The sequence below is a fragment of the Rhipicephalus microplus genome, unplaced genomic scaffold (assembly GCF_043290135.1).
Source record: "Rhipicephalus microplus isolate Deutch F79 unplaced genomic scaffold, USDA_Rmic scaffold_15, whole genome shotgun sequence".
In the NCBI taxonomy this organism is placed as follows: domain Eukaryota; kingdom Metazoa; phylum Arthropoda; class Arachnida; order Ixodida; family Ixodidae; genus Rhipicephalus; species Rhipicephalus microplus.
Genome location: NW_027464588.1, coordinates 4756597 through 4772832, shown reverse-complemented (window position 1 = coordinate 4772832; position 16236 = coordinate 4756597). Strand labels below are relative to the sequence as shown.

The 16236-nt window shown below is 42.2% G+C and overlaps 1 protein-coding gene across 1 annotated transcript in view; it reads left to right on the top strand.

The window, feature by feature from the left end:
- The window catches only part of LOC142761730 (glutamate receptor ionotropic, kainate 2-like), a 31160-nt gene extending 16182 nt beyond the window's left edge, over nt 1–14978 (top strand). Inside the window, exons 5-11 of the mRNA XM_075883141.1 lie at nt 1445–1549; nt 3507–3620; nt 6426–6629; nt 7721–8247; nt 9442–9640; nt 11666–11879; nt 14401–14978. Of these exons, the coding sequence (XP_075739256.1) occupies nt 1445–1549; nt 3507–3620; nt 6426–6629; nt 7721–8247; nt 9442–9640; nt 11666–11879; nt 14401–14465 (1428 nt within the window). The 3' untranslated portion in view covers nt 14466–14978. The remainder of the gene's footprint in view (nt 1–1444; nt 1550–3506; nt 3621–6425; nt 6630–7720; nt 8248–9441; nt 9641–11665; nt 11880–14400) is intronic.
- Nucleotides 14979–16236: the final 1258 nt, after the last annotated feature.

The window sequence follows — 16236 nt, the reverse complement described above, 5'->3', positions numbered from 1 at the left end:
TCTCTGTCAGAGAAATAAAAGGGCCGTCACAGCGTTTCACTGTGCAGGCCACTAGATAATAATTAAGTTTATTCAGAAACGTAGCTAGCAGCTGCATTATAGAAGTGGAAGCAAAATATGCTAGAACGACAAATAACGGGAGCAGCGATCAACGTTTGTAAAGTTATCTTCCACTTCTAGTGATAACGAACAGGATAAGTATATGAGGCTGTAAGCGCGCTAGGCAAGCTTTTTACAATAAGAACACAAAGAATATACATGGTCCACTATACTTAGTCTAACAATTGGGCACCAGAGAAGTCACTGCCTGAAGGGCTGTTCTGAATAATACCTGATCATGATTTCGTTTTGATAAGGCACCTCACAAGGCTCTCCACTGTGAAAGCGTTTAAAACGCTGGATAAACAGAGTTACAGACGATGTAATTATATTCAGCAGAAGCTGACAAATGAGGAGCTTTTAGCTGTGCACTAGTCGCGAACAAGCACAACCAATTACCGGCGCTACGTATTTATGCGGAAATTGGGGAGGTGTTTATCTCGAACAAGGCGTGCTGTTATTTCGTCATCAACGCAGTGTGCTTTTCACGTTTGTTCAAAGTACATCTGTATTAGGGGTTCATACTTACTTTTCACAAGATAGTGGTTTTTTATTGGCATTTAGGAGAATATCGAGGATGTTTTCAGGGACACGAATATTTCTTGTAGATGTGAAGGCAATTAGGCGAAATGATCAGTTTACGTTATTCTACATAAAAAAATCAAGAAGACATCGATAAGGCGGCTTCGCTTTCGCGACGACGACGACGTTCAAGCACGCAAGTCATCTTATCCAAGACACGTGTTTTTCAACACCCTACCGATGAGCAGAAGTTTTGTGTGTACTCTTGCCTTAAGCATTGTTTATGAAAATAGGTTATGAAAATTTATCTATCTGGGAAGAATAAACAAAGAGAGACACTCAATGAAAAACACTCGTCTTTGTTTCGCCCTTGCAATATCACATTATTTACTAAAGGAAGCAGCCAAATCTGACAATTTAAGCGTTGAATTTATTTAAAAAGCGGCCTTGGGTAAGTGCGTTTTGCAACTAGCCGACCGGCTTTGAAAAGTGACAAGCGTGGAAATGTTATCTGTGAAAATGTTCGCTGGAGGACACTGCGAGCGTAGTACGTTTTGGTAAATGATAGCAAGCTTCTGTCAGCCTAGCAAAGCACAACTTGAATTATTGTTTTGCATTCAAAATTCCTGAACTCAGATAAACGTTAACCATTTTAGACAAGGCGAATATACCTTTATTGACGGTCCTAATTGGCGTCCATAGTGGGCAAAGTTGCGACTTCCTTTCCTCTCCTCTCATAAATTACCCGGTGGTCCTTGTTCCCAGTGAGGAACTGCTTGAAAGCTGTTTAAAATTTCATTTCACTTAATCTTGTTTCTGGCAGATACGTTTCTCGGGCTTGAGTGGACCACTTTGGCTGGATTCTTCGGGCCAACGGAGAAACGTGTCTTTGTACGTGGCAAAACTCAAGCGTACGGGACTGACTTCGGTAAGTGATGTCGTATTCCAATAGCAGACACAAATGCTGGCGCAGACAGCAAAGAGAGCGCGCAGATTCAAGCCGGGTATCTCACGAATCTGCGATTGGAACGCACGCATCTCGACTGAAGCAGTTTGTGAGCGGAAATCAAGCAGATGAGCATGTCAGGGCGTGAGGGAGTGCGAAGCGTTTTAAGGACATTCAGTGTTGATTGGATGAAAGGCAGGCGCACAGAATAAGTCACGTGAACTTCCGGCCAAATCCACCAGTTTTGGCGGAGCAAGAATTCATGCTCCAAAGAGCGATCCCTGATCTGCGGTTGCTCTCAATCTGCCATTTGAACACACAACGCACACTCCCGGTCCGCCATTGGAATGTGATTGCTACGCTTAGAGCAGAAAACCGTGATCTAACTCTGTCATTGGAATTCAACATTGAATACTTAGTTTTTATCATTGACGTGGTTTGCAAGTGACATTTAGTTCACATGTTCACGAACGATATTACCATGAAAATATGTATTTTTTTCACCATAGTGTTGGACAACATGTGCGCTTGATTTTCTATAGAGAGGGACGCCACGGATAGTTAAAATTACATGCAGTCGTGCCTCCTTTTAGATGGGTGAACTATGTTTTGGACGGTAACAACTTTATACGCGTCTCTCGAGGACTTAAATTGCGAGACATTGAACAGGTTTCACATGAGCTTACATCAGTAAACAATTGTTCACTTGTCACCTACCAAGTATAGCCATGCCACTCAGACGCCACTGTGGTTAATCGTAGGACAGGGTGTGAGATACATGTAACATGTGACAACAAAGACTGCACAACTTATGTCACAACTCTTGTTATTATTGAAGAGGGAACTTTATTTAGCCGTTGTCATCAGATTTTTCTGGCGCCTTGGTTAGGTTTATGCCACTTGTTTACTATTCCACATTATTAACCTTGTTAAGTATAACTTCAGCATGAATGGTGAATGAACAAATAATGCGTTGCCTTGAAGTAAGTATGACATTGCCTTGTCATGCAGTACATATAAAACTGTGATTTTAACGTGGTGATTGAATTTAGTAGATAACGAATGTTTGCTCAGTTAAGTAATATATTTTTTTGCTGTGCAACTGTAGCACAGCACACTTGTGTTCCTTCGTTAACATGTGATGCTTTTATAGCTCGCCGAATTTTTTCACTGTAATAATAATATATTGTTATAGCATTAAACGATTAATTTAGCTAAAATTTCGGCATCGGTGTTGGCAGTGGCATTCTTGGTAGACAGTGAAGTGGTATAGAGATGAAATTCGACATACATGAGAACGAAAATATTTATAAAACGTTGGTCTAAGTGAGAGATGAACTGTACCTCTTGCGGCTAGTCGGTGTTCTACCACAGAGCCACTTCCGCCTTTTAGGCTGCTTAATAAAACGTTATATTATTATTATCTACCAAGAAGCCATCTAGATGAAAGAAGCATTACGTTGCACAATCTTACCATTGCACCAGGCGTCAAAACGTGCGAATTGCGCAAAGAGTCAGCTGCCCCCTCATTACAAAGTGGGTTGCTTCGTAGAGGCGCGTGGCATCTTGTGGGCGGGTACTTCGCCAATTTTCGAATCGAATATGTATGGCTTAGTGGGCATTTCGCAACTTCTCTTGCAGTAGGCATGCTATAGTAGTTATAACGCATGCTATATTAGCTATAATGGCCGATGTCACGTGCATAAACACTCCTTGCCTATGGCATGCTTGATCATGACAAACTGAAGGACACAATGCGCCATCCAGTCATACTTCAGAAGGTGAACTTTAAGCGTGCTCGAAGTATCTTCTTTTGCGTTTTCCTATCGTGAGAACAAACTTCAAGTGCCTCCCTTGGAAGACTGCAAAAAATTGTATTTTTGCAATGGCATTTCTTTCCTAATCTTGGTACTTTTCATGTTTGTATGTTTATTCTCAGGTTGGAACTTGGAGTACGTCATCAGGGCTAAACATTACTCAAGCAGAAAAGTTGTTTGAAGACGAAATACTCAGCGTATTGAAGAACAAGACTTTGAGGATAACGACGATATTGGTGAGACCATTGTTCACTCTTAGAACATGGTGGAAGTTGCGGCGCCCGACAAAGTTTTGTGTTAATTAGGTGGTCGGACTGGTAAAGCTACATATCATGGGATCACGGTAATATACATACACGTTTGTCTTGTTGGATGTAAAAGGGTAAATTCGCTGAAAGATGCAAGCGTGAAAATCTGTGGAAAATTCATCGCCAAAACAAGAGTAGAAAATGAGAGATTTCAGCCGATTGTAGAAAATGTGTATCTGGATGCATGTTAGATACTGTCAAAAGCCAGCAAAATGTATTACATGAAAAGCGTTATTAGGTTTCTAGAGACAAAAAGAGATAAATAAGGAGAAAGATGGTAAGATCATTGCAAATCAAACATCTGGTTTGCTGCCCTCTATATTTTGCTCTGCAAGATCATTAACGGTCACGTGCTAGATTATTTGAAAACGAAATTATGGAGTATGGTAAACAGTAATAGGGGCTCTTAGCGTATACGTATATTTTTTTACGTCAACGTGTTACTGAATACCGCATTGAATCAGCGCTTGTGCATGCGTTTATGAAACTTATACCTGCTTCCAAGGAAGACAAACTACTCTCCAAGTATGTTTCAAGTCCACAACCATACATAGATCTTGAATTCGCGTTCGTTCACGGCTACTTTCTATATCCACTCTCCACAGACTCAAGCCACCGAATCAATTGAAGCTGATGTCCGAGCGCCATTTACGAACACGCTGTTTGATCTAAATTACCCAATATGAGTCACCTATTCACCTGGATGATCCAATGGCTAAGGCACTTGGCTGCTGACCCGCAGGCCGCCATACCAAAACCCGGCAGCGGCGGTCTCATTATCGGTGGAGGTGAAAATGCTTGAAGTGGATGTGCTTAGATTTACGTCCATGTTAAGAAACCCCAAGAGGTCGAAGTTACCACAGCCTTCCACTACGGCGTTAATCATATTTATTACGTTAAACTCCAACAAATATTAATAATTTGTGCGATCTAGAAAATGGAAGCCGTAAACGTGAGTGGCACAAAGCTTCTTAAAGAGGAAGACAAGAACCGGGCAAGTACCAAATTGTTCTTGTAGAAACGCGTTCCAGCAGCGTAGTTAAGAATGAGTGTCCTCCGTACTCAAGAGAAAAAAATGTGTCCATGACTATGGTTTCACAAGTGTTGCAAGATTTAGGCACCATCGGTCGGTAACACGATATTCCGATGCCCCTATGCGTAGACTGGGATACAGTACACGCTAAATACGTGTAATATTATTTTTACGCAATGGTGACTGCGTGTTATCGAAGGAAACATCGTTTGAATGCAGTTATGAAGGGCTTTTAGCTTGTACGTATATTCTTTAGGTTTCCGCGTTATCAGACACCAGAATTAATCTGCGCATGCATGAGCTTGAACGAAACGTAGAACTTTTACGAGCCGTGTACTACTCTCTCGAAAGGTCTTACGTTTCCGGCCCCATCCCGCAAATTCACCTTTGTTAGTGGCTAAGCACGGTTAGTAGGTGATTCTTGAAAGAGCAAAAAGAAAATAAAAGTAAGCCCCGTAACTGACTGCATCATAGTGCGACACCATAACAGTGGCTCACGAGGGATGGGGGTAAGGAGGGATTAAAAAGGTTAGGGAGGATTAAAAGGGAGAGTGTAGAGATAAAGACAGGTACAGATATACACACTTGCAGAGTTAAGAAGATAGAAAAGAAGGACACGGTCGCAAGAGTCCGAGGAGAGGCCCCCCTCAGCGAGAGCTTCACGGCGTCAGAATATGGCGGCGGGCCTTCCTCCGTGGCGGAGAGCAAGCCGGTCAGCCATAGGTGCGCTGTCGTTGGAGATTGCGGGGTCAAAACCGGTTGGCACGAAATCCAAGGAGCAAGTCCAAGCACGGTTTTGGCCTTGCGGAGACTCAAGTAAAAAATGCGAGTGCGATATGTGATCTGCTTGTTTCACCCAGCTTACTGAAGCTGGAGGACCTGGAATGCCGCAAACGCAAATGTAAGAGACCTAAAGCTGGATAGGTGGCGCAATCCGAGGCGGTCAAGCAAAACCAGGAGAGCACAAACTTTTTCTTGTCGAAATGTCATGCATTTCACTTCTTGAATAAATGCTTTGTAGCGGGACAATGGCGAAAGAGTTCCTTTTTCACTAATTTTTCCTTCCTGACAGTTTCGACAACGATGTATTTTACCACGCTTTGTGAGTGCGTTTACTTTGTATATTTTTTTTGTAAGCCCCCTGCTGTAATGCCCGATGGGGCGATGCAGGTATACAATAAATAAATAAATACTGAACGCTAACAAACGTGTCCATGTCATCACGAGGTGTCAACACCATCATCCGGTAATCCAATGTGTTTATACAATAGTAAACGCTAAAACAATAAAAACATCTATTACTGTTTTGCCTCAGTTATAATTCAATTTTAACCAAATCAAGTATAGTTTCAATGCATTTTTCATCACCATTTAGTGGCTTGCACAAACTAGAAGGTACATGTTTACGTACGTACATGATTGTTTACGCATGGAGAGCTGAAACATTTTAAAATCTTGCGTTCCTGTCTTCCGGTAGCACGTTAACGTAAAAATACATAGATACAAGGTAAACGCTTCTTGAAGCAGAATTTCGGAGCCCTCCACTACGGCGTCTCTAATAATCATATGGTGGTTTCGGGACGTTAAACCCCACATATCAATCAATCATCAATCAATCTTGAAGCAGAAAACATGCAGGTGATATCGTCCAAACTTCAGAATGAAGCTCTCGCGTATGTCTTACACGATGCTTACTGCAGAATGCACCATACGTCATGCTCAAGAAATCCGCGCACAAGCTCGAGGAAAACGACCGCTTCGAAGGTTACTGCGTGGATTTGCTCCGTGAAATATCCGCCACGCTGGGCTTCCACTACCGGTTGAAGCTCGTCAGAGATGGTGCCTACGGAACCCGTGATTCACAGGGCAGGTGGAACGGCATAATGCGCGAACTTGTAGACATGGTAAGCTTTGATTGAGAAAATTCACTGCGTACTCCAACAAATGAGTGTAACAGAAGCCAGCTTCTTAGGACAACTGTCGTACTTGCTTGTGCAGATTCTGATTATACTCTGCATCCTCCATATGCTGTCCACGCAGTGCTTTAAAAAGTTTGGCGGCGTTCCGGTTCTTAAGATACAACTGTTATGAAATACCTTGTGATTTAGAGCTTTGGTGTCTTCAGACTAAATGGTATTTTAAACTCAAGAATATCGTCTAGCTTCTGCCGCTTGTAATAGAAACAATAACTTATAACAGAATTGCAATCAGCTTAGGGTATCGTTATTCTCTGTAAAAAAAACATCACCATACTGTATAATCGGTTCACATACATAGACAGCTTTCACCTGCTTGTGTCATATGCGTAAAAGCTCAGTATGGCTAATATGGCATGCATCATACGTGTTCCCCCTCGCTCTTTGTTCAGCGCATTTACACGCCAGCATAATGAAAAAGACCGTAGCTAGTTGTTTAACTCTGGCTAAGGGTGAAACAGCCGCAGTGCTTAATGGTTGATATTAATATTAGGAGTCAAGATATCGTTTTTAAGCTATAGACACCGAAGTCCTCACCACTTTCATTTCGTAGGAATAAATATTAACGCGTGCTGTCATCTTCTTTTCACTGTGAACAGAACGCCGTGCTCTAAAGCTTTGTTCTATTTAACCCTATGGTTAGGGATGACGTTACCGAGGACAAGTGAGTAATAAGTGAAATGATACCATCTCCTGGAATGAAAGTGAGGCTTGTAAGCCTCAAGTGGCTTGATTCAGACTGATTATCTAAGCTTAGTGAAGTTACTGAGACATTTCAATCATAAATATTTCAGGGCAAATACTGGCTACTTTTCATTTGCAAATACTCCGCACCATTTCCTCTACAGCTTTTATTTGAATGTGCCAACCACCAAAATTATCTGAAAATTTCTTTAGGTCAATTGTAGTGTCATACGTTTTTAAGTGTACAAGCGTAGTTATAACCCACCTCATCTCTAGCAAATGCTCTTTATTTTAACCGGCTCAACTGTTCGACGATTCCTACGTCTTCGCTGCAGGAGGCAGACCTGGCGATTGGTGACCTGACCATCACCTCAGAGCGCGAGCAATCTGTCGACTTCACTATGCCTTTCATGACGTCGGGAGTCAGCATACTCTACAAGAAGACCGACCAGAAGTGTTCCCTTCTATTCTTCCTGTCTCCGCTTTCGGGGGATGTGTGGATTTGTGTGGCTGGGGCGTGCGTCGCTGTGAGCGTGATTCTGTGCTGCGTCGCTCGTGCTCAGAGGGCAGTGTGCCGCAGAAATAGTGTCGTATCGCGACGTTATGGATGCTGCTGCTGCGGAAACAGTTTAGCGCGCAGTGATGGAGATTGGTACACTGAAACGGACAGTGGCCGTGCCAGGCTCGACATCATCAAGGGTCAGGAAGCAGTCGGTTCCTCCGACCTCCAACGAGAGACGTCATATTCTGACAGCCGGAGAAATAGAACTCTGCCAACGGTGCAAAGTGACTTCACTCTCCCTAACAGTTGTTGGTTCATAGTTAGCGCCATCATGAGGCAGGGATGTGGTATATTTCCTAGGTAGGTTGAAAATTGTCTTTCTTTCATCCATTTCCTCATTGCATAGACTTTGTTTAGGACCAGATATTGCAATTCTCGTTCTCTACCTTTTATGTTTGCATATCAAATAGAAAACTACAACTAAGCAAATGTCGGGTTTTCGACCTTATGCTGATAAAAGGGATTGTTAAAAAGACAAGGGATAGCGCTTAAGAGATTGCTTCATTCTTTTGCGTGAGATAAGACTACGCTGAATAATAAAAACAACACCAAATTTTGAAAGTGCGTATAGCTTTCCAAAATGATTAATCACGAGGTTGTATGTTACACCTTGAGCCTAAAAAAAAGTAATGTTACGTTGCGCAGATATCGAAACTCAGCTGACAGATTGAGGAGATATGTGGCTAATAGCCTTAGTGAATTGTTCTCGCTCGGAAAGATGTCCCCCAGTCCCGCTTGTAAGAACTGGTAGTTCTTGTGACACACCTTAGACTTTGGCTATCTCGGTTGAAATGATCCACGTCACGTGTTCAAGTGCTATTGATGAGGTGACGCTGCCTCATGATAGACAGCAACAAAGTATTTAACAGTGGCGTGAATCCAACATAAATATTCAAAACGAAACTGGAAGAACATACTTTTACAATTATGATGTTTCAAAGTTGTTTGTTGAGGCGTGGTGATTTTTTACAGCCAAAAATTACAGAAAAGTACTTATTTGGTGTTTCCGTTGTTTAGTGAGTAACAATTTTTTCTGCATATCCCGACTGTTAGTTGCCTATTTTTTACATGTTTTTTTAACGCAACTTTAAAGATAGTTTGCAATTTTCGCATTACTTACATTTAACTCGTTTTGCATAGCTTCCTTTGTTATTTATTTCGATTATCCTCAGGGCACATAAAGGCGTTATAAAGGGGGTGAGTAATACAACAAAAATGCAGTAAAAGTAGAACATAAAAATTCAAGTCAGTGAAATTGCATGTTTAATAACAAAAAGTTATTTAGGGCGCGTAACATAATCTGCTAGTGCAGTTTTGAATGATTACCTATTTCCGTCAGAAATCAGACGTCATGCATCTAAATACCATATAAAAACATATAGGGTAGCATACTCCCTATAGGATGGCATTGTGTCGACAAAGTTCCACCCTGTAGCCTGCTTGAGCGCCGTCCTTTGTTAAAGATAATTTTACATAACACGGCATATTGTGCAGGGCAGCTTCAGCACGCATCATTGCTGCAACTTGGTGGATCTTCTCCTTCGTGCTGGTTTCCTCTTACACGGCTAACCCGACAGCTTTCCTGACTAAAGAGAGACTCCTGTCACCCATCGAGAGTGCCGAAGACTTGGCGAAGCAGTCAGCCGTGCGCTACGGATGCGTTCGCTCAGGATCGACTCACGCCTTGTTCAAGGTATGGCACCATCTATCAGCGACAAGTATTATGATCGGCTCCTGATAAATGCATGCAGTATTGCTTCTAAAGGCATTATGCACCAAACATAAAGCAAGTGGTCTCGTTAAAATATTATATTTCGTGTTGAACAGCATTGTTATCACAATAGCAATAATTATTCAATTTTCGTGCTGTTAGTGAAGTCATAATTTCCCGAAAACTGAATTTACCATTTGATGGGGTTACGTCTCAAAACTACAATACAATTAGCAGAGACGCCGCAGTAGAAGGCTCCGAAAATGTTGACCTCAAGAGCACATGAGATTATGTAACGTGCGCCCAACTCTAAGTACACGAGTTGCAAGCGTTTTTGAGTCTATCGAAACTGAAGCCACTGCAGCGGGGATCAAACCTTTTGAAGCTGGGGCACATTTTACATCAAAGCGAATGTCTATTTCGGTGATGGCCTTTATGTCTTGTGAATCAATTGACGTATTCGAAAACACAAAGGCGTGAGTACTACGTACGTTTAGGAAAAGACAGATGAAGTCGCCTAGTCACGTAGCCCTAATGAAAGTTCCGAAAGAGAGAAGCATTTGTGCTGATATATTTGTGAGCTGATTATTTTTGTACAGCCAAATTCTACCCAGACACTAGTTTTAAACAAAGGCTTAGAAGCCTGTGTGGCTGAACTTTATCGACGAGACCTAATTACGTATCAGGTGCTTTGAAAGTCATCGCGGCATAAAAATACCTGGCATGATAAACTTTACTCAAACCCGAAGGGTCTGAAAAGTAGTTCTAGCTTTTTGGGCCAAATGTTAACGTTACGTTTGAAGTTGGGGTGCGGCGGTTTAGGTAGGCCGTTGTTACGTTGGGACAGTCAGGCAAGCCCGACCATCACATCGTGGGCCCACTGGACAGCCCACAGTGATCCCCGACATCGGGGCTCTTCCTAGCGGATAACCACTTTTCTTCATTCGATTGGTCCGTGTCCCGCAACGAGGGACAATGCCAGAGGATGTGGTCTAGGCTAGCGAATTAGTTGCAGTACCTGCAAGAGCTATTACAATATTTGTCGCAATAAATATTGTGCAATAAAGCCGAGCTGAGATATGAGCCCGAGAGTCAATGCCTGCGCTCAATTTACTCCTTTTGTTAGAAAGACGAAAGTCTCTCCTGACGGGATAAAAGTGCTAGGTAATTTCATTATAGGTGGTCCTTTGATCTCTGTCCTCCACAACTCCGAGCCGGCAGGAAGTTCTCCGAGGTCGCGGAAAGTGAGACCTCGCGCCTTGGAGTGAACTAGCTCGTTCAGGTTTGTGGGACTTCCCCTGATGGATCCTATATAGGCGGGAACCAGCTGTGGTTCTTTCTGCGTTGCCTTCTATATCGACACTGCCAGCGTATTGTTGCGCTGTAGACGGGCATATGAGAGGCCACATAGAGAAAAGCGTGTCGTTTAGGTAAAGCTGCAATTCTAGTGGTTCGTAAGAAAAGTCTGCACTTCCAAGTAATGGAATAAATCAAATTTCAGTAAATAATAATACAGCTGGCGGGCTCTTACTTGATCCATACCTATGCTCGGATATCATACGTATTCTGTACAATTCTTACCTTCGACCATTGCCTCACTTTATATTTGGTTATTTACTCGAATATCGCAACATTCGAGCCGGATGAGCAACTTGGACTTGGCTGGGGACCTATTCCGTAGTGCCCTTCGAAAAACCTAATGTCACTAAGAGCTAGTGTCGTGAAAAGACACACTCTTCTTGTGTGTTCGTTTATAACTATATCTTGTCGTGAGCGTCACTTCCTTTTGTAATCTCTACTTCTCACAATATTCAGAAGGGTAAACATATCGGTATTTATAAAAACAAGGACAACGAAAGAAGCTCACCTTTTAAAGTGAAACTTCGCTTGTGGTGCGCTTTGAGACTGTCCAAGTTTATTTGAAAAAGTCACAAAGCATTTGCAACCTGCTCATGCTTCAGTTACATAAATAATTTCGTTTATATTAACGGAATCACTGGCTCACAGGAGTGGAGGCATGAGATGTACGAGATGATGTGGCACGCCATGAAAGAGGACACGGTGTCTTCCATCACCGAAGGCATTGAGCGTGTGGAACGCGGTGGCTACGCCTTCCTCATGGAATCTACGAGCATTGAGTACGTGGTACGAAGACGGTGCCAGCTCAAGCAGATCGGGGGTCTTCTAGACTCCAAGGGTTACGGCATTGCAACGCCACATGGTGAGCCTTAACTTGTACAACGTGTCTCATTTTCATATTCATCATAAATATTGTCATCTTCCCTATAATGAGGCTGACTCCACTCACCACAAGAGGACAGGTGTCTCTTTTGTGCTCCAGTTTTCACCAATTGATCCGACATCGTGTTTGCCAAAGCCACGTTATTCCTGTAGACTACCGGTAATGTCATTTGTCCAACTAACTTGCTGCGTCCTCTTCAAGGGCCTGACCTCGTGGTGCATGCCCCTCCCATGCTCATTTCATCGTGTTATTGATTGTGATGTTAATAATGAACATTTTTTTCTCTCTCCACTGTACTCTATTCTTGTCATTAATCGTTACACCTATGATATTTCTTGCATTGCCTCGCTACATCGTTCAGAATTGTACGCTAACCACACTTTATTGAACGACACATTGCTCATACACAACCATGTGATTTGGAGCTCCATGTAATAATCCTGTAATGTAGTTGATGTCAGCGTGTCTTTTTGTGGATAGTTTTTTATCTATGAAACTGGAATTTCATAATCGCACGACGTTTTTATATTATTTCATTTATTTAATAATACTGTCAGCCTTTACTTGAGGGTCATAACAGGGAGGGAGTACAATAGTAAGTACAAACAGAAAACCAAAACAACTGGCACTCAAAACGTAATGCACACAAGAAACCAAAATTGGCACTAGTTCAATTCAAGTTAATACGTAATTACTAAGATCTATGTTTCATGATACTTCCTCTTCTGACAATATTTAAAGAATTTCAAAGGCACGTTTCTTTCACGCAACTTTATTAAAATTTAGTGCATAAAGAGGCCAGAAATCTTAAAAGTGACGCATTTATTGAGTGTTTAGTCAATTCAAGTTACTGTACTATCATTCCATGAAAGTTATGTATGCAGGTAAATCTGCTCTGCCTAAAGTTTTTTGACATTGTCCTCTCTTTTCTCTAGAATGTCTTATTTGCCATTGAGCGCGTAATGGAAAAATTTAAATTTGCGTTTGTCTTTGACGGCAATTTTTTTAAGATCGTGTTGTATTGTTTTCTATAAGCAGATCTGGTTGTACTTTAAGATATAGTGAGTAATGCAATATTGTGCCAATTACCCCATGTTACATGTCGCCAGCACACAGTTTGTGTCAAAATGAAGCTGGGTTCATGTCTGTAAAGCAAAAATGAACGGTTAATTCCGACGTCACAGCAAATCGCATAACACGAAAGCAAAATGTGTTGTTCCTGAAGTAGTTAAATGCTTACTGTACGTTGATATAAGCCAGCTTGCTCAGTGTCTGTTGTTTTTTCGTACCTATAGCACTGTTCAAAGTAGATCAACGCACGTTGGCGCCTGGTTGCACATCTCTATGCCGACAACCTAACAGCATCATCAAAGAATAAACAAAGCTTTGTGGTAACAGTAGTAGTTACCGCTGAGAGCGCAAGCAGCCAAAGTCGTGCGAAAGCCAGAAGAGCTTTGCTGACTGGACTCACATCTTGAACTAAGGACGCCATCCCGTGGCATTTTGAAGCGAAATGCAAGGAGCGTTGATAGCACCCTCTAGCCTGGCAGCGATCTTTCTGAGGGTGAACGTTAAGTGCGAAGCACAGCGTTATGTTAGCGGTGTTGTTGCCAGTGTAAATTAGGAACAATGCGAATTCAACATGGGGACACAAGAAGAGACCCTGACGAGAAGAGACTGTAGAGCGCTTGTCAGTGTTTTTCCTTGTGTACCCATGTTGAATTTATGCTGTTAGTACTTCGTAATGCTAAATCAACTAACCCAAAGCTTCACTTAATCATGTTTTAGCCAGGTAAGTCAGGTGTGCATCGTACAGCTATCATTCGTATGAATAGATCGTATGAGGCAAGTAGAGGCTTGGGCTAACGTCGCCAACTTGGGGTGGGCCACGACGTTGACAAAATTGCGCATCTATCATTGTAAAGGCATCGAATGAAACGGAAGCATAAGAACAATGCCCTGCAGGAACTAATAGCGGAGGCCCCGGTCACGATGCATTGCTTAATTTTGCTGCTTGCAGATGGTGACATCATCCTGCCCGCCCAGATAACTGCGACATGAAACGGTACAATATATAAGACGGGTGGTAACGCCATCAGAGAATGCGACCGCAAAACAATGTATACGTGTCTCTGCAAATGAAGACTCACTTTTAAGATGCATGCAGGTACACTGCCTGTGAGGACAAGGCAAAGGACTATATTTTTTTTCTTTTGCACGTAAACTGAAGATTGTTCCGAAACCATGAGACAATTGATAAATGTTTCACTTGTTTTTAATAGGAAGTGCTATTTAGAAATGTTCTCAAGCAAAAAAAAGACTGAATTCGATTCCGTGAACAATAAGCCCGTCAACGCGACCATAAATAGCACTGCCATTTATTTGCGTTCACTTTTCTACGCCATTTTCGGGACGGAAATACGTCACAGCAGTCTTCGTGCGTCCCGAAATAGAACTTTATTTTTAACAAACCATGTCATATAATGGTTTATTCTTGCAGGATCTCCGTACCGCAACTCCCTGTCGTCAACATTACTACGGCTGCAAGAGCGCGGCACCCTGTAAAAATTCAAGGATCGCTGGTGGAAAGTACGGGATCCGCTCAAACGATGTCCTACTACCGAAGCCGGCAAATCTAGGTCTGACGCAGCTAGCGAGCTGGGCCTGCGAACAGTCGGTGGCGTGTTCCTCGTTCTCCTTGCTGGTCTTGGTCTGGCCTGCCTCATCGCTTTCGCCGAGTTGTTATGTAAAGCGAGATTAGGACACAGTTGAAGGAGTGCCTGAACCTTTTAAATCTCAGCGCATGAAGTGGACTATTTAGCTTGTGTTCATTTTGAACAATGACCGGCGCAACGAAGTTCATGCGGGATACACAAAAAATTGCTATTGATTCTTGCGTGGAATTTTGTGTTCGACTTGAGACGGTTTGAAACCTTGTTTGCTGTATGTTGAACGAAGAGAGAGAGAGAGGGGAATAAAATATGCTTAGAAATGCTCAGAACTTCTGCAAGATTGTGCGGTTTTTTTCTGTTTGAGCACAGATAATTAGCCTAATAAAGTGCATTTTCATTAAGACTACCAATATTTTGCAGTATAACTGCCCATCTCGTCCATGTGACCGGTAGTGCGTTTTGTGAAAATGGGTCACACGTGGCTGTGTAAACGATTAAAGGAATACTCAACACCAGCATCATTTTTTACGTCCCCCTTTGAATTTTGTAATGGCTCCTTGTTTTCAAAATTTAAACGTTTATGATATTTTAAGAACATCTTTATGGGGGTTTATTATTTCAGTAACGAAGCAAGTAGCCCTCATCAAACTATCAAATGTTTACAGCTTTAAAAGAGCATGTTCTATCGGCAGCCATATAGTCAACAAAACGGACTGTGTGGTTGAGATTTTCGTTGAAAAAACGTTGTTATTTAGCCTTTATATGCCATCTACGCTCTTGTACAACATTAACGCCACTAAGGCCTTTGTGGTATATTCAAAGAAAAGCACAGAAAGTTGGCACCTTTTTGTGTGAACACAATGGTGAAGAAGCATGGTTACTATTCATTTATTGGAAGACCATCCACATGATACAAACTTGCTCAGACGCCGCTGTTTATGAACTGCGATGAACAGTTCTTCCAGCAAGAATGTATCTTGACCATTGTCACCATTCACAAATGCGCTTGGATATCGTGCGCCTTTCTTGGTCCTACGAAAGCGTATATACGAACACCTTGCTTCTTGACGGTTTTGCGGCAAGCACCACAAAACCTAAGTACAAAAGTATCATCCACCCACTTCCGATATAACCACTAGAACTCCACTTTCTCCTCACTCCTTCGACGCAATTCATTCATTTCTGCTTGCTTTATGCATGCTGCATTATATTGTGTACCATTAGACAAAACCACGCTGCATCGAGTACCTGCAACAGTCTACAGGTTTTCCCACTCACTTTATTCCAAGTGCCAGCTTCAATAATGCGCATGCCATTGAAATAATGTGAGCGCCAAGCCAATTAATCCATGTGCCAAACATTAATTCCAAGCCCCAACTCAGTTAGGCCACGTGCCAGTGAGTTTAATCTAAGTGCTACCTTGTTTATGCCAATTGCCAAGGGCTTTAGTTCAGGTTTCAGTCAGTTTAATCCCTGCACAAAAAGCTAAATAGGGGGCGATAAAACGGCAGTACAATTGAAATGCAGTTCCTACGATATGTAATATAATAGTTCAATGTAGAACAAATCAGTATTGTTTGTATTCAGCGCTAGTATTTGTCAAAAAAATTTCTGCTGTTCTTCGCTTGAGCCGTGTTTGTACTTCGCTTTGTACAAGTTGGTAG